At 33.3% G+C, this 19,837-nt stretch overlaps 1 protein-coding gene across 2 annotated transcripts in view; it reads right to left on the reverse strand.

Moving 5' to 3' along the window:
* LOC145260567 (calcineurin-binding protein cabin-1-like) overlaps positions 1 to 19,087 on the reverse strand; it is a 567,854-nt gene extending 548,767 nt beyond the window's left edge. For both annotated transcript variants that reach the window (XM_080118824.1, XM_080118826.1), the window contains exon 1: positions 18,874 to 19,087. In XM_080118824.1, coding sequence (XP_079974950.1) covers positions 18,874 to 18,876 — 3 coding nt within the window. In that variant the 5' untranslated portion in view covers positions 18,877 to 19,087. The remainder of the gene's footprint in view (positions 1 to 18,873) is intronic.
* Positions 19,088 to 19,837: the final 750 nt, after the last annotated feature.

Raw genomic sequence — 19,837 nt, forward strand, 5'->3', positions numbered from 1 at the left:
AAAGGGATTTTATGAAAGAGCATTTTGAGAAAGTGTGTTTGTGTTTTTGAGGGCTAGCCCACAAAAGTGGAGGAGAAAACTCCCATTCATGGTAAGAGGCAGAAAAATAGATGTAGAAGAAAAAGAGAAGTGACCTGAAAAGTCCACTGGCGATTCATGATCTGATAATGTATTCTCTAGAATTGGAAATTGTAGAATATTACCAATAATACATGTAAAATTCTATTGGTAAAAGAGAGGGGAGAAATTATGCCTTTTAACACAAATATAAGAGTCAAAGATACAGAGAGAGAAAGTCAGAAGTCAACTGGACTGGGTCAAGAGACTCCCCTTTGCTCCCCACTGTATGCCACTATGCTGAGAAACTGACCCACTAACTTCGGGTTGATAACTGAACTTTTAAATTGCTCAGACAAACCTTGCTTACTCTCCACTAGTCTGCATGTTGCTGAAAGTCTGACCCCCCAGACATAGGTTTAATACGGAACTTACAAATCACTCAGACCACTGTTCTCTCCTTACTATACATCACGACACTGAGAGCCTGACCTGCATGTCAATCACTAAAACTTAAAAATCACCAGACTTCTCAAAGGGGTGTTGATCAGACATGAATAATAAGAGGCTAAGTTGAGACTTGTGAAGAATCAGAGTGTATGACTGTTTTCTGTGAATATTGTATATCCAAAATACCAGTCATCAAAGTGTTAATCTTTCTCCTTTTGGCTTGAATGACTTCTACCCCACAGTGATACAGCTAACACTATCGCTTGAGCGGTGTGGCAAGTCCCGAAAAATTCAGCCCCCAGACCAAGCTAGTTGTCATATTACCTACGGGCCCTGATTAACATTAGCATATGTCAACTCGTAATTATGATGGCTCGTGTGTGAGTGTATGCTTGGTCTAAAAGAAACAACTAGATCCTTCTTTAAAGAAAAGTGCATGATTTATCTCCTATAAAAAAATAAATTGGTCAACTATCCTAAAATGGTCTCAAAATGGTGAATTATTTTACATTAAAATTACGTGAAACAAACCCCCACTCTAAATTCTAAAATTGTTTTTGATTTGTTTCTATAGAGTCTTCAGGATGTTCACACATAATTTTCGTTAACTATCATTAACCGAATAGATTTCAGTTTTTTGTACATAAAATGCATTACAATTCAGCTTTGAGTTTTCTAACTGCTTTTCTTTTGATAGATACATGGCATTTATAAAGAATTGCAGCATATTTATGTGCATTTACTGCATATTATTTGGAAACCATTAATTTCCGGAGATCTTCAGTAGCATATTCTAATTCCTAGTACATAAATACATTTATATGATAAATTTCATTGCTTAATCTTGTGTTTTAACAAAGATATAACATTTTTACTGAAAAAGTAGTGTAAAAAATGTGATAAAACGCAGATGGTCTTAAATCCAAACATGTGAGGCACAAAATTAGTTCTAACTTCCTTAATTTTAATTAGATTTTAAAAATTTAAAAACATTTTTTTCTCATCAAGCTTTTTATATACACATATATGATAATATTTTATGCCATTTCAATTTTTTCATGTGTATTGTTACAAAATGACAAGATATCCCCACACCAACATTAGAAAAAAGAAAATTAATGGGAAATTCAGAGAGAACTGGTAAAATAGAAAGATAAAAAACAATGGTGCCCATCATTGAAGTTTGTTATTTTTGATGACCATTGTTTTTTTTTTACGCCCATTTTTTTCATTATCGTTTTAATTGTGTACGGATATGAACTACTGACTTTGCTTTTAAGTACGTTTGAAATACAAACCACGGCTTACGTTCTTTGTTATGATCGCTAGTGTGGCTTCTATTGCTTTTCTCCCATCTTCTCCACTTGCTGTTAAATCCTTTTGATGTACAACATAGCCCATTCAGTGAGCATTTCACAGTAAGGAGGTTTGGGAACCACTAGAACATTTTTTCGCTTTTTTTTTTTTTTTTTTTTTTACACTTGTAATGTTGCACATCTGGCTGTCTGTCAAATGAATATTTTTGTACAGATTACAATTATAATGCATTCAAGTACTAATCAGCATAATTAAGTTTCATTTTAATAGCTTAAGTTTAATAGCATGCCAATTATCAGGTTGGTTTCTACCACTATATTGCATATTTTTTTTATTTTAAAGTCATTATCAAGGCTTCAGAGATTTCAAGAGACATTGCGGCTATTTTTCCTTGTTCTCATGTAATGCTCGACACTTGTTTTCAAACAGAATACACATTTACAACTTTATCGAAGTATGGAGAAGAGTAAATTATCTTGCCTTTGGTAACATTTATTTGTTATATATTTGGTTTTTGACCATTTTTCATACATCTATGGACTGTAAAGTAAACCCAAAAATGTTATCATAGGCAAGATAAATTATTCTTTCACTACACTGGAGAAGTGGTTTGTATGTTTTAACTTATTTGAACACATTTTTTACTTAAGAAATAGTGTCGAGTGAAGCGGTTTGAATTAAAATTAGACAAAAACAAATTTTTAATGAAATAAAACAAAATTACAGCGCTATTTTTGTAATTTTAATTTTTCTAAGTTAAATTCATGTTTTATATCCTTTTTTATGACATTGTTAAGTGAAATAGTATAGTTACAAAACACACTCCTCTCCTCATGTTAGAATAGGTTTCTATATAATTATAATTTTTTATAAAATTGTTAGGTGAAAGTACAAAATAGTTACAAATAAATGCTAAGAATGGGTTCCTGAATAAAGTGTTTCAGAAGTTGGAGGACGGTTTTAAAGTTGCCGATTCCGCCCCTCCTCACTTAAAAATTTACCAAAATTCAGGAAATAAATGAATTTTGATGGAATTTTCAGTGTTTATTAATTAATAGTGACAGAATATAATATAAATATGTGTAAAAATGATAACATTTTGGGGTGTTTTATTTGCTGTATTAAACATTTCTATCTCGTTTAAATGTGTTTTTCATTTATTTTTATACAAAGAAACTTTCTTCTATTTAATTTTTTGTTTGATAATTCAATTGCGTTTTTTTTTTCGATGCTAAAATGCAGTTTTTTTTTTAATTTTCCAATGCTAAAATTGAACATTACCAAATATATTCTTTTTTTTTTCAAAGTCCAAAACTGATATTTTCTAAATAATTAAAAATAAGTGTATACTTTATTACTGTAAACCACTTTGTAAACAAATTTTTTGTTATGAATTTACATGACGGCATCACACATTGCTCAAGACAAACAGCACTAAAAAAACAATCAAATATTGGTACTCCCTATCATTTCTATCGATGCACACATAAAAAATTCTTAACCAATTCTTATCAAATTTTATAACAAAAAAATATATTATTTGAATCTGTAATGTGAAAAGGGGCGAAAAGCAAACGTGCTAGCTCTCTCAACGACAGCGACTTATGATGTTTTTCATCAACATTTTTGCGAAGTCATTCATGCATCGACAGCTGAAATATTCTTTTCCTATTTTAAACGTACTTTGAAATCGCTAGACGTCTGACTTTGCAAAAATGTCAACGCTAAAAATGACCTTGCAAAAAAACAGTCGAGTATCAATCTTTTCTGACCAATTTTTAGATATTTTTCACCCAAGAGATCGATCTTTCTAACGGTACCAATTTTTTCATGGTCTGGTGCGTCTGTCAAAAGTTTTTGGCAGACATACAAACACACACAAACTAACACATATTTTCCCTTTTATATAATAGACAAGCGAGGGGTACCCGGCGTTGCCCGGGTGTTTTTCGGGGTATGTGAAAAAACCCGAAAATGTGAAAAAAAAAAAACGAAGCCTTCATAACGCGCAGTTGGAAAATAGTAAAGTGTTTAAAAAAAACAGGTGCGCGTTTTTGATTGACGTGACGGCGATAGGTATTCAGCAGTTACGATTTTGTGCGGGACAGTTTTGAATAAATCGGTTTGTTTGTTTTTAAAAACCCGCTCCCCGTTTATTAGGAGGAGAGAAATGAAAGCTACAGTACAGCGTGGGGTACCCGGCGTTGCCCGGGTGTTTTTCGGGGTATGTGAAAAAAAAGCCGAAGCGTTGACGACGCGCAGTTGGAAAATAGTAAAGTGTTTTAAAAAAAAAAAAAACAGGTGCGCGTTTTTGATTGATGTGACGGTGATAGGTATTCAGCAGTTATTTTGTGCGGGACAGTTTTGAATAAATGTTTTTAAAAAGCCGCTCCCTGTTTATTAGGAGGAGCGAAATGAAAGCTACAGTCTGATATGACAAAGTCGACATTGACCAAACTGGCTCTGGGCCTGTGATTAGAGTCGAGATTCGCTTTTTTTATACCGAAAAGCGAATGTAACGCGTGCCGATGCGGGAAATGTGGAATAATTAACGTTTGAAAGTCAATAAAATTAAATAAAGAGGTGAGCTCTGTGGATAATTCGTAGATATTACAATTTATAGATGATATAAAAAGTTTTAAAAAGTTGTGAAGCGAGCAAGCGCTTGTTTGAAAGAAGCCTTTCGTGGACATCGAGGAAAAGCGAACATACATACATACATTTTCGCTTTTATAGACTAGCATGGGTACCCAGTGTTGCCCAGATGTGGAGAGGTGGTATAGTAAGGCTTATTGAGCAATCACTTCTCTCTCTAAAAAAAAATTTAAACAGCAACGAGTACCCATGCAAGCGCAAAAAAAAAAAAAAAAAAATTATCCTCACTAGCCAGGTTCAAACCTGTAACACAAAATAGGAAAAGAATATTTCAGCTGTCGAGGCATGAATGACTTTGCAAAAATGTTGATGAAAAACTGACCCCCCCCCCTTTGCAAAAAAATGTCCCAGTTAACGGTCAAAGAATTAATTTTTTTTGGCCAAATTTTTCAATATTTGTCGTCCGATAGATTGATCTTTATAACGATACCAATTTTGTTAGTGTTCGTTGCATCTGTCGAAAGTTTTTGTGAAACATACAAACATTTTGCCCTTTTCTATATTAGATTAACACCTGCAAAATAACTGCTTTCTCAAAGTATGCAATTTTACATTTTTAGGCAAACACTTAACACTGAAAAACTTGGAAGAAATAAAAACAAAAAAAAAAAGTTATTTTAGAAGTTATAGTGGGAATGTTTCACATATTAATTTAATGTAAAATAATATCATTTCTATACACTTTAGGGCAATTAACCCATTTTTTTTCTAGAGGAGGCTTTTCACTTGGATTTAGGGTTAATAGTATAACACATTTAAAGGAAGGCATTTTTAGGAGGTGGGCAGTTAGTGTCAGTGGCAGAATATTTTTTTTTAGACTAACGTTTCAGCTTGAAAAATATCAAAAGAATTTGGAGTGCTAACTGCTCTAAAAGGCAATGGCTGTGAAATGAGGGATCGTTTTATGTTAAATTTATATGTGAAATTGATCCCCCAACTCTAAATACTAAATTCTTTTCATTATTATCTATTTTTTCTTTTTTCCACAAAGATGTTCAGGGTATTCACATGTAATCAAATAATAAAGTAAAATTTCATGTTTTTTTTAACTTGGTTGGTAGAGTCATTTATTACTAAATTTAAAGTTCGAAAGTTGAATATATTTGAAAACCAGTATTTCATGAAAAAACACCATTTTATAAACAACAAACATTAATCTTACACAAAAAAAAAAAAAAAAAAAAAAAAAAAAAACTATTTTCTTTCTCTTCTTTTTCAAAATAAATGTGAAAATTACGTTAATTAATTTGAAACCTGTGATTATCCAAAGCATCTTATGGTTGGTACGTATTGCTAGTTTTATTTTTTAATTCAATGAATACTACTTTTTTTTAATGGAGAAGATAAGTTCTGTGTGGTTAGTAAGTTTTTAACAATGGTTATTTTGTATTATTTGGATTGTTCAACATACTATTTTCATCTTGAATGTTATTTTCACAACAGCTTAGCAACCTCCAACCTTCTTCAGGTTTATTTTGTTAAACTTGGAAATTTTTCTGTTGAACTCAGGAATCTGCACAGAATTTCAAACAAAACCCTTTATTTCATCCACAAAGGTAGCTTGCTCTTATTTCCTCAGCCACGACCGATTAGGAGTCTTAAGCAATTCGCAATTTTATTCTTAATATCCACCGAAACAATTATCCAGAGAGCATGACCTGAGCTCCAAAAAATCTAGAACAAACACCAAAGGCCACCACCTGAAAACTCACTATAGTTTGTATATCATATATGAAGGGCTTGTTGGAAAAATTTCAAAGAATACGTAATCCATATGACATCAGGACAATATTCAGTACTGATTAAACTCATCGAAAACATCTTGTGAGTTAAGTCCCAATGGAAATGGTGAGATGTGTCGTCTACTAAAAGCAAGGTTAGAACATCAAAAAGCCATATGTGGATATTAAAAAGTTGTGTATGGCTGACCACATATGAAGGGGAAAGGGAAACTATCCTATAGGACAAAGTAAAAATTATAGACAGAAGAATGGCAAAAAGCAAGACAATTCAAAGAAGCATACAATAATGGGAACTATTCATTATAATTAATAGATAAGGTCACTATTATGCATGTATGTATATATAGTAATAAAAAGTGCTAAGTAGTAAGATTGTCAATCTAAAAACAAGAATAGGTTTAAAGCTTCCCAAATTCATACTAGAATTGTCCACAAGGACCCATGGCATAACATTAAAGAAACAGTTTGTATAATTATCCATGATATATTCAATAACTTATTTCCTCCCTAAAAAAAAATACTAAGAAAGCTATCATTTTACCACTGAAGTACTATTTTATCGTTTTAAGGGAAATCCCAATCATCAGTGTTGTCTCACCATTCACGTGACAATAACCCTTATCATCTATGAGTGACGTTGGATAAGTAATAAGCAATCAATAAACGTTTTATCACTCAATGAGAAATCCCTCCATGGACTTTAGCCATCTCTGTCCTGAGCTATCCGCTGCCACGGGGGCCCCATGTGTTGTATCAGGTCATCTCTCTAATTCTTGATCTTCCCTTTGGCTTCTTATGTTCATGAGGTGTCCATTCCGTTGTCCTGATGGACCATCTGTTATCATGTTGTCTGGCTACATACCCTGCCCATCTGTGTTTGGATGTTTTGATGGAAGTAAATGTCAATTACTCTTGTTTGTTGGCAGATCCAGATGTTTGTCTTTATGTCTTGTAGAGTGATGCCTAAAAAGTTGTTCATCTCAATGCTATCCTTTTCTTTTACTCTATAACAGAACACTGATCACTAATTTGTTTTTTTTTGGGGTATTCGAGGGCGCTGACAAAGAATCTGATAATCAACCCCGCCGCAAATTTACCGTTTGCATAGTATGAACCCCTGGACCTGGGGACTATTTTGTGCTATTTCACTGCCTTCGGTAGTGTTTTTCTTACATGATACATTCGTGTGCGAATGAGTGTCTTATCACATTGCATAGGAATTTTTCTAATAAGAAAGTTTTTTAAAAAAAATCTAGTTCATTTTTTTTTTTTTTTGTCTTACATAGTTTTTAATTGATCAAAAAATAAAGTTTTCACGAGCGGTTTGCAAAAACATAAGCACCAAACACATTTTTATATTTTTCGGTCTTTTTTTTGGTGGGGGAGGGTATTCCATTAACAGGTGATTCTGCAGTTTAATTGTTTTTCCGTAAGTAATGTGCCGACATTTACTAGCACTACAAGCATATGCTGTATTTTCGTGGACATTGGCAATATTACATAACTAATGTGCTTCAACAAGTCATATCTTTTATTTATTGGTTAATTTTTAAAAGAATTATATGAAAAGAGAATACAATAAGCATTCCAATGATGTTTTTATGCTTCAAGTTAAAAATAAAAAAATGGTAAAAATTATGACAACAAAAAGGGAAACTATTTTTTTAATGTTTACATTTTATACGTTACATTTGGATACATATGCGCAGGGTTAAATTTGATTGGATATGGCTGAAATTTTACAGGCTATATAAATAAAGAAGTCCATCTCTATTGGTGTTTGATTTTTTTTTTTTTTACGACCACAGGAAGCAAAGTTACGACCGAGCAAAGTTGATGAAGAATATTTCAAAATTGATAAGATAAATCAGTATATATCATCCATTTTCATATAGATAAGCTTCAGAATTAGTTTCATGTATAATACGTAAATATTTGATAATTATTAATTGTACAGAAATTTCTTTAAGACGTTATCTTTTATAGAAATTCAAATCGTTTAAAGGAAACAATGACTATTAGCGAGTTTGTATTCTTTTAAAAATAGAAAACTGTTTTTTCTGCTTTCAAAACGAAAGCAGAAAAAAGTTTCATTTTTTATTCTGGGTTTGTCAATTTTAAAAAATTATTATCAAGTTTTCAAATTTGATTGATGATACTATTTTGTTGATTTTAACGCTTGTAGTACACATGTACTAAAAGTGTTAAAACAACAAAATGTACTATGTATATGCGCTTGTTTTTTAGGGGGGGACAAACAAAAAAACAAATATATAACAAATAAAAGGTACTTGTGCACTTATGCTACCATGCTGAAATAAAGGAAGGGTGTTTTGTTAACTATTCTGTACTTTCACCTAACAATTAAATATAATATATTGCGAAACTTGAATACATTTTTAACTCCTTGTCAAGCCCATTTTTTCGAATCTGTAAAACAAACACGTTTTTTTACATCTAAATAATAATAATAATAATTAGGTGATAACGAATTTCATTTGTAAATTTTTACCTTGTTTCCACCTTAACATTTTTCCTTAAAATGACTGTCTATAATGGTTTTCGGGTATGTTAAAAACGTATATTGCATTTAAATTTTCCGCAAATAAGTAGCTTTCCAGATATTATCAATGTCATTTCTTGTGTTATTGCTGGTGGCCATCTTGGTATGTGTTAGCGCATAGTTTCTTGGGGTTAGGTTTGCGCGCTTGCACGTACCAAGATGTCCACCAGCGATAACATAAGAAATGACATTGCTTAATATCCGGAAAACTACTTATTTGCAGAAAATTTAAATGCGACATTTGTTTTCGGCATACCGTAAAACCTATAAAAGTAATCATTTTAAATGTTAAGGTGGAAACAAGGTAAAAGATTACCATTTTATTTCTTTGTTTACATAGTTGAAATTTCAGTAAAACAACAGAATAGAAATAACAAAAATTACCATCAACTGGTGAATATATAGTTGTTGCTTATCAGGATTCCTGGTATCTTGATACTGTGAAAGCTACATCAAGGATTTATGCAGAGTATGATTTATGGTTGCATCTCAGAAAATAGGGGTATATTTTGGGCAAGATAGAGAGGATTTACAAAATTGAAAATTGGACTTGTCCCAAAATGCCTAAGTTCTGGTCGACTATGGGAATTTCTATCTTTTATAGAAATCCAAAATCATTATGAAAAATTTTCTTTGATTTATTTCTGAGATTAATTCATATCTACTCAATTTTTTTTTTTCTTTGAGGGAAGTAGTAAATACTGGTAATTAATACTCTTTCGCCATTCAATGGCTACATCCCAGATTAAGCTCTCCTTTGGTGGGGAGGCAGGTAAATACCTACTCTCAATAGAGCTATATTTAAATACCACTAAATATTTAGTTTTGTTCATGAATAGACAACCACTGTATGACACTATGCGCAAGTTTAAAAAAATTGAAATTTGTACATCTGAATTTATAATTCATGGCTTATGGTAAAGAGATACATCAAATTTGACTGCATAATCAGAAAGAACACACTATTTTACATAAGAATGCCAAGTTTCATGAGAACAGCTTAAAAAATAAATAAATGGCGGCAAAGTTACCAAATTTCTTGAAATGTTGAGTTCCGGAATTTAGCCCACTTTTTCTAAAGAAAAATGTCCACGGAAAAGCCTAAATTTTGGCACTTAAAATTCTCATAACTTTTGAATTACTGATGATATTTGCATAATTCAAACGGTTTTAAGCATCTTTGGCATAGCTTTTTTCATACAAGTTGATAAAATAACAATCTATATATTTATAAAAGTGAAAGTGTCTGCGTACATTTCCCTACACAATAACTGTCAATTTTAAGTCTACAGACTCGAAATTTGATATACAGGGCATTGAGATTTGGGAAAATCCTTGTAATTCGTTTTCAGCCATAAATTTGGCTGTTAAGGGGTCAAAGTTCAATGATTTGACCTTTGAGAACTCTACCAAACTCCTCCGTCAATTTTGGGTATAAACATTTGATATTTTGATATAGGTTCCTTGGACATAGATTTAACTTAATAACTTGATTTGAGCTCAAAACAATAAATGCTAAGGGGTCATAATAAGGGTCAAAGTTTTAAAAAATTTGACCTCTGCAGTCTCTACCAAATTACTCAGACAATTTCTGGTCTAAACATTTGAAATTTTATATAAAAGGTATTCAGAGATAGAGCAAGCTTTTTAATCGGTTTGGGTCGAAAATTTGAGCTATCAATATATGTATGTATGTATGTATGTTTGCATGTCTGCCTAAAACTTTCGATTTTCACAAGATCAGTATCAACCCTTCAGACGACAAACACTGAAAAATTGGCTAAAAACATTTACTTCACCCTCAACTGGGCACTTTTCTACAGGGAGGGATTGCTTTTTTTGCCAATATTTTCTAAAGTCATCCCCTCTTTTCGATTGTCTAGCCTTAATTTAAACCTATATCACTTCCGGTTTGGCGGTGGTCATAACAGCAAAGATGTCACGTTTTTTCCCCGTTCTTTTCCTTCTTTGCAATACGGGTTCGAGCCTGCCTTCCTACACCACTTTTTTTTTTTTTTTGCTCAACACACCTCCAAACACCCAGGAAACATCGGGCACCCATGTTAGTTACCAAAAAAATCAACTTGTAATGCTACATTTATCATTTCACAAAAATTCTGTTTACATTGGGGAGGGGGAAGGGCGGTGGTGGTGTTGCACCACCTCCGCAATGTAAACGGAATTTTTGTGAAATGGTAAATGTTGGCGCGTTACTTATGGAAAAACAGTTAATTAAACTGCAGAAGCACCTGTTAAACTACACAAGTCCTATAACTAAATACCCCCACCCCAAAAAAAAGAATGAAAAACATAAAAATATGTTGTGTGGTTACATTTTTGTAAGCCGCTTGTGTAAACTTTTCTTAGATCAATTAAAAAGTATTAAAACTGTAAGAAAAAAAATAGATAAATAAATAAACCACATTTTTTTTAAAACTTGATTTGAAATGATCACTTAAAGATTCCTATGCGATAGAAGACACCTCACTATGCACATTCGCACACAAACGTATCATGTAAGAAAAACACTACCAAAGGCAGTGAAATGGCAGAAAATAGTCCCAAATGAAATGTAATAAGTCCCCAGACGTACCTCTTCATCGTACAGTATATCGATACACTAAGGCTGACTGGGATAGCTTCCGTACATTTATATCTGATCTACCTCTGCATTCCATGTTTAAAAAGGATGTGTCCTCTATAGTATTAGACCTAACTGAATGGTTAATTGTAGGTATTGACCATTTCATACCCTCTAAAAAGTTTCAGCAAAAACCTAACAGCCAGCCATGGTTCTCTCCAGAATGTGCTGCTGCCATTGCGCACAGAAATCACTTTTTCCACTGCTTCAAACGTAATAGATGTATGGAAACTAAAGCCGTTTTCAGGACTGCCAGCAACCATTGTAAGAAAGTAATAAGGAACGCAAGAGTGTTGTATGCTCAATCTGTTAAGTCCAAAGTAGCTGAGCAGAGGCTTGGTTCCCACCAGTTTTGGCAAATAGCAAACAGAATCCTGAATAGAAGCGTGTGCTCCATCCCAACTATTATCAATGGACCTGAGGTAATCTCGTCAGCATCAGACAAAGCCAAACTCTTTGTCAAGAACTTTGCAGCTAATTCTACCCTTTGCGACCAAGACCGCCAACCTCCAATATTTCCTCCTGTATCAGAAAACACGCTATGTGATATACGTATATCTGTACGTGATGTTGCGAAGCTAATCAAAAACCTTGATTCGAGTAAAGCAACTGGCCCTGATGGTATTCCAATTATAGTACTCAAAAAACTTCAACTTGAATTAGCGCCCATACTTACAAAACTGTTTAAACGTTGTCTTAAGGAGAATAGTTTCCCATCTCCCTGGAAAATCTCATCAGTATGCCCTGTATTTAAGAATTCAGGTGATCGCTCATCCCCCTCTCAGTACAGGCCAATAAGTCTCCTCTGCGTCATGAGTAAGTTGCTAGAATCTGTGTTAAATACAGACGTAATCAAACATCTCAACAAAAATAACCTTCTTAGTGACACTCAATATGGTTTCCGTTCTGCTAGATCTACAGCAGATGTCCTTACAGTTATATCGCATAGGATTAGCAAATCTCTCGACGGTGGCAATCTTTCTAGGGCAATTGCTCTTGACATATCTAAAGCCTTTGATAGGGTATGGCATAAAGGTTTACTTCATAAGATCGCTAGCTATGGTATAGCTGGAAAAGTCTTCTCAATTATTAAATCATTTCTTTCTGATAGGTTCATAAGAGTAGTAGTTGAGGGGCAAAAATCAGAAGCTCACAGTATTAATGCCGGTGTCCCTCAGGGATCCATCCTGGGCCCAACTCTTTTCCTGATCTACATTAATGATTTTCCAAATCATATCCTTACATCATTTGTAGACATTTATGCTGACGACACTACCATTTATGGTACCACATCTAAGACAGTAAACGACCAAGTTCTCTCCAATTCTCTCTCCTCTGATCTTGAGCACGTAGTACAATGGGGAAAGGAGTGGCTGGTTACTTTTAATGCATCTAAAACCAAGCTTCTCTCTTTACATCATCAACATTCTAATTCGCATTTGTCATCAATTGAAATGAATGGCTCTCGTCTTCAGGAGGCCTCAAGTTTTGACAAGCTTCTGGGCTTGACCATTACTCCTGATCTTAAATGGAACACGTATATCAAATCTGTTGCCAAGGCCGCTGGAAAAATGGTGGGATCTTTCTATCGATCCAGTAGATATCTCACTGCTGATGCTATTCTCTACCTATATAAGAGCCAGGTACGTCCAAGGATGGAATACTGTTGCCACATCTGGGCAGGAGCTGCTAGAAAAGACTTGTCCTGCCTTGATAGAGTTCAAAATAGACTTCGTAGCCTCGTAGGAGATGTCCTTTTCTCCTCCTTGCAACCTCTATCTCACAGAAGAGATGTTGCGAGTTTGTCTCTGATGTATCGTTATTTTCATGGAAAGTGTTCAACTGAGCTTCAATCTATGGTCCCCCCTCGCCAAACTTTCACAAGAAACACTCGTCTAGCTGTAAACACTATCAATAATTTCCCCCACTCTTTATCTGTGCCTAAACCTAAACGTAGATTCCATGAACAAAGCTTCTTTCTTAGAACTGCACGCCTGTGGAATTGTCTTCCGTTTTCCTGCTTTCCGGCTGACTACAATATGGTTGTGTTCAAGTCTAAAGTAAATAAGTTCTTGATGAGCCGTTCCATATAAGTTATTAAATTTACCAAATTTTCATTACTAATGATTACTATATTGAACAATTTCTACAGTACACTCTTTAACCCTTATCCTTGAGTGGCCTCTGGGCCTTGATAATGTGGTGATGCCTTTGTAAAGAAAAAAAAAAAAAAAAACCCCTTAAAAAAAACAAATTAGAGTTGTCGGTGTTCTGTTGTAGCATAAGGTAACATTTACCATTGGTTTATTTTTATTATATAATTATCGTCCTTTAATGTTTATTCTTATTTAATGACTTAATTTACCTCTTTATTTCTATATAAAAAAGTAAATTTTTGGTAATTGTTTCTTTCTATATAAAAAAGTAAATTTTTGGTAATTGTTTCTTTCTATATAAAAAAGTAAATTTTTGGTAATTGTTTATTTCTATATAAAAAAGTAAATTTTTGGTAATTGTTTATTTCTATATAAAAAAGTAAATTTTTGGTAATTGTTTCTTTCTATATAAAAAAGTAAATTTTTAGTAATTGTTTATTTCTATATAAAAAAGTAAATTTTTGGTAATTGTTTATTTCTATTGTTAAATAAAAGTTGAACTTTCGAAATTGCCTCCGCCTTGATGCTGTTTCTGACATCCTTTTTATTTTTATTTTTTGTTAGGGGTTGGAAACATTTACCTATGCTCACATCACGACTGTGATACCAGGCATCGGTAAATGTCGACTAAGCCTCTTCAGTCCTTTAGTTGAACGGCTCTGAGTAACTAGTTAGTTTGCTAAGTAAGAATTCGAAGGATTAAACAAAAAAGTTAAACTTTTTTCCTTTTTTAATAAATTTTTCACATTTTTGTTTTTTTTTGTGCAAAGAAGTTCCAAAAGGAATGTTTAATTGCTTCATTCACAGAATATTTTAATGAAATGTAAATTTCTAAAAGAAAAAAATGAAATTCACTTACTGCATTGTTCTATTAAACCTTATAGTGTTTAAATAATTTGATTGTTTTATTTAAAAAAAAAAAAATATATATATAAAAGGTTGACAAGACATTTTGCATTTACTAATAAGATTTTTCATTCATTATTAATGGAAGAGTGTCAGTAAAAAAAAAAAAAACTTGCCAAAAGATAAGCGCCCCCCCCCCCACCGCCTTTTTTTTTTTTTAGTCACCAATTCGAAGAACCACTAATTTTTAACATGATATATTCGCAATGAGAGCACTGAAAAATCTTTTTTCTTTAAGGGTTAAGTATTCAACTTTTTCATGGACTTGATATAGGCTGTTTTATACATAAATAAACTTTGCTCACAAATGAAAACAATGTTACCTCGCGGCCCCTAAATTTTCGCAACAGTGCAAACAGATAACTAATGGGCCTCGAAGTTTTGAAACAGATATACAACGCCTATGTATGTGATGGAATAAGAAAACTCATTAAGATTACCTTTAAAGCAGTTAATAAAATTCTTATATATCATATTAAATGTTATGAAAAGTTCTATAACATTTTTATCATAAATTTTTGACAGCATTAATCTCACTTAAAAATATAAGAGAATCATAATGAAAGAATTGTAAATCTAAGGTATTTTTTAACGATGCAATTCTGATTCTCCCAAAAATACACGATTCTTACGATTAACGATTTCGATTAATCGTCCCACCACTAATTCTAATTTTTGACTGGAAAGACGTACATGTATTCAGATTCTGTTGCAAAGACAATTCTTTTCTCTGATTAGCTAAAAAAAAACTAGAAACGTCGTCAACGGGTACAACTTCTGCTTTGAGTATTTATGTGAGCACACCCTGACCGCTTATTTGCAAAAAGTCATCTACCGTGAGCAGGCATGCTATGCTGGAGTATTTCATTGTTAATAGTCAGATTTAAATAGAGATTTCTTCAAATATACAAATCACAATAAAAATATAAAAATAACATTTTAAAGTAAATTTTATTGTGAATCCAGTTAGATAAGTTTTATTTTGATGGAGGCAGGAGAAATGTACTTATTTCTGATTTAAAGACTATGTCAAATTAAGTAGCAGTGGTCAGAAAGGGCCTCACCAGTGTGCACAAAGAAGATCCAGCACGGAGCAGATGGTGTGTTGACAGCCAGGACCGTAGTGTATGGGTTGATGCAAGCTCTCTAGCCGTTGGCATGTCGTTCGTCCATGATGGAGCCGTAGTGGAAGATGCTTGCTGGTTGCGCCTAGAAAAGGATTCCCAACACATAAACATGGCAGAACTCGATGCAGTGATTAAGGGAATAAACTTGGCAATCCTTTGGAAGACAACCACCCTGCAACTATTCACGGATTCTGCTGGTGTCTATACGTGGATTTCAGACACTCTTACTGGACAGGTTAGAGTGCGAACCAAAGCAATGAGCGAGACGCTCATCCGTCGGCGGCTCAACACGATCATGAGCCTGGTGAACAAATACGCACTATCAATGGAGGTGTCCCTGGTCAGATCCAGCATAAACAAGGCAGATTGTTTAACAAGGGAACCTCAAAGATGGCTTGATACTATAAAAAGAACTGTTGAACCTACGCAACCTCCCTGTGTCGCATCTATGATCCCTGGTCAATCTAATCGGATTAAGGAAATCCAACAAAGCGGGTATTCTGGAGTCAAGCGGACCCTATATTTCGCTAAGTTGGTTGAACCAGGAGTGCAAAGGGCAGACGTCATGGAAGGGATCAAAAACTGCGTGGAATACCAGTCCATTGACCCGGCACCCGTTCGCTGGGAAAAGGGGAAGTTGAAAGTTAGAAGCGCCTGGAGCCGGCTAGCGATAGACATTACTCATCACAATGGCGAGGATTTCCTGACTCTCATTGATTGCGGTCCATCAAGGTTTGCCATATGGCGTATGCTGCGTCGACAAGAGACAGTCACTATTGTCCGTCAACTAAACAATATTTTCTTTGAACGTGGACCTCCAAAAGATATTGCTTGACAATGGTGAGTGTGGTTAAAAGTAAAGAACCTTACCTCATGCATCGTGCGGCTCGTGTTAGGAAAGAAAAAAAAAAGAAAAGAAAAATGGCCGCCCCCTGGTATTTATGGACTGAAAATCACGTGATGTGACGAGAGGGAGGAGGGGGTATGCAAATAAGATGTGGTTGGGTCTCTCTATACAAGAGCCGTCTTCTTTATTTTGGGTGTCAGTGTGGAAAGTGCAGAGAGAAGAGAGCAGTTGGATTTGAATTTGAGACTTTTGATCTGAGGTTGAGTTCAAATTTAACGTCAGTGAGCAGTTTAGGAAGTTTACTAACAGCTGAGGAGTACATCTGAGGTTTCGATGCGCCCATACCTAGTGGAAATGGGATCATTGAACGGATTTTTATATTTATAACTATTTATTTAACAGAAAAATGAAACAACTTTTAGAAAGTGTATTATTGTCTTAACAGAAAAACAAACAAAAAATCTGAAGTAATAAACCACGTAACAAAATATAAATTTATATATACAAAATAAAACCACTTTGAAAATTGAACATATACTTTTAATAATTCGTGGAAATGCGTGTCCTTTCTCACGCCGTCTCCACAACTCTTCCATTAGATGGGAATGGAACAAATTTTCATATTTTTTTTTTAATATTAATTATATAACATATTTTATATTAATTACATTTTTTTTTTTTTTTTAACTTTAATAATTTTTACTTTTATTTTAAAACTAATAATTCGTAATATTCGTGATTTGATGGTATAAAATATTGATGTGACCCTTCTATAGTTGTCGAACTTTGCCGGGATTAACTGCAAGACTGCCGGTTTTCGGGTATGCTGAAAACGAATATCGCATTATAGTCGGTTCCTTGGAACTTCAATCAAGATAATTTGTGGATAATTTATATTTTTGAAGTTGAATTATTTTCCAATTAACAATTGTTTGGGGTTCAAATAATTAAAAAAAAAAAAAAAAGCAGAAACGAAACGATTAATATAAAGAAAAAATATTTGACTTTTTTACTTTTATTCACTTCTGAAATAAAAAATCTATAGATCTTTTGAGAAGTCTTTTTTTTTTTTTTTTTGTGAAATTTTATTATTTTATCTTTTCACCAATGAAAAAAAAAATCAATGAAAAAATACGGCATTATTGTCAAAACTTATCCAGATAAAGAGAAAGGTAAAACTATACAAACACCGTGACAGCGAATTAACCCTACCCCTAACCCTAACCCCTAACCCTAACCCCTAACCCTAACCCTAACGCTGTCACGGTGTTTGTATAATAATACCAAGAGAAAAATTGCCTTTGGTAAGATTTACTTGTTATACAGGGTGTTTCAAAAGTCTTGGGAACATTATGAGTTATTAAAAATCGTTATGTTCCCAAGACTTTTGAAACACCCTGTATATTTGTTTCTTTGCCACTTTTTCAGTTTGTTACCTGTAAATAATAAATGCTCTAAAAACATTTTGGTATTCATGCACTTATTGATCCATGCTGAAATAATAATGTTATTATTTAAGCCATTCTTAACATGGGGAGGGGGGGTGTTTTGTACCTATTCTGTTCTGTACTTTAACCTTACAATTGAATAAAAAAACATAAAACTTTAATTAAACGTGGAAATACGATTTTAAAAAATAGCGCGGATCAGTAAGTGCATTAGCACCAACATTTTAAATTGATTTATCGGAAATGAATACAACGAAACTTTGGGTTTTAAAATAAAATCAATAATAAAAAATATTTTATCAAAAATAATTTGTGATGGATGCGGTAAAGGGGAAAATATCGAGAAAATAAATGCCGTCACGTTACGATTTAAGAAAAAAAAAAAAAAAAGATAAGCGGAAACTTTGCATCAGTTTAAGCATAGGCTGCTTAAGTACCAAGCATAATTTCTGTTTCATATATACATCTAAGCATTTTGTAGAAATCGATTTAAAAAAAAAAAATCACAGGTAAAACTATTTGTTTAAGATAATGAATTCAGGTTTTGTTCCTTTTATATATCATTGTATACAGAAAAAATGGTGGGGGAGGGGAGGGGTCTCCCCCACGAGGGCACCAAAGGAAGATGGCGAAGACAATGCTGCTGCACCGGTTTCATAATGGATTTGATATGATTTTAAAATTTTAAAGATAACAGCTCCCTAATTTGAAGTGACAACATCAACAACATTAATAACATCCTTTACAAAATAAGTGTAACACTGGAGGGGGGGAGCGCCTTCAAGCTAAGATGGTCTTAAATAAGAAAATTAAATAAATTCAATTCGGTTTAAGAATTGGGATTTGCTAATAATAATAATAATAATAATAATAATAATAAAAAGAAAGAAAGAAGCGTACATTCGAAGGAGAAAAGATGTGGAAAATGCAAAATCTTTTCGCGTCTTTTTTTTTTCAAACTTACCATTTCGTTGGTGTGCTGTGCTGTGCGTTACCGTAGCGATGTTATTGTCAGGATGATAAAGTGGGCATTTTATACCTCGTTTTTTTATTTTTTTTTATTTTTATATTTATAAAATAAATAAATGCTTCTTAGTAAAAAAAAAAATCAATTTCTCGTTAGCTTGTGGAGAAATGTTCGATTTGGTAATTTTTTTTCGGTCCAACCATGTTCTCACGATTTTAACAATCTTTTGCCGCTCTGCACTTTCGTAAAAACAAAACAAAACAGACGCTAATATTTAAAAACAATGAAAACAAAACTTCATTGAAAGTTTGGAATAGATTTTTCGAAACAAAAGTGCAAACTTTATAAAATACAACCTCTAAATAAAAGAACTTTATTTCTATAAAATTTCTAAAAACATTATTTTTAAAACGAGTTCTCTAGTAAGATTCGAAACTGCGGTTTCGCTACAAACGTGTATTGTCCTATAGCGATTATTGTCCCAGCAGGCAGTTCACTTATTCTTCTCAACTTGTTATGTTTTAACGGCAGTATTTTTTTTTTTTTAATTATTATAGTATAAAATCATATATATTTTGATAAGAAACACATTCATGAAAATAATTCTTTAAATAGATTTTAAAATTTAATTTTTATTTTATTGCTGTTATTTACCGGCGATAACAAACTAACTATCGCCGATAGTTAGTTTGTTGTAGACGGTCGAATAATGGGTGTAAAGTGCCAATCGACCGTAGTAGACACGGGGCAAGAAAAGTGACGGTAATAGCCAAGAAAGATGACAAACACATATGATCGATTAAAGACGATTTGTATCGTGTTTTATTTTTACCAAGAAAAAAAGGTAAAATGTACGCCAATGGATATCAAGATCAGCTGGAGCGAGAACGGGTGTCTCGTGAGGTTGTAATTACTGCGTCCCTGAGGTATGATAACGGGAGTCTGATGCTGGAACATGTCG

Source organism: Euprymna scolopes, chromosome 36, assembly GCF_053919585.1.
Source record: "Euprymna scolopes isolate OS-2025 chromosome 36, ASM5391958v1, whole genome shotgun sequence".
Taxonomy (NCBI): domain Eukaryota; kingdom Metazoa; phylum Mollusca; class Cephalopoda; order Sepiida; family Sepiolidae; genus Euprymna; species Euprymna scolopes.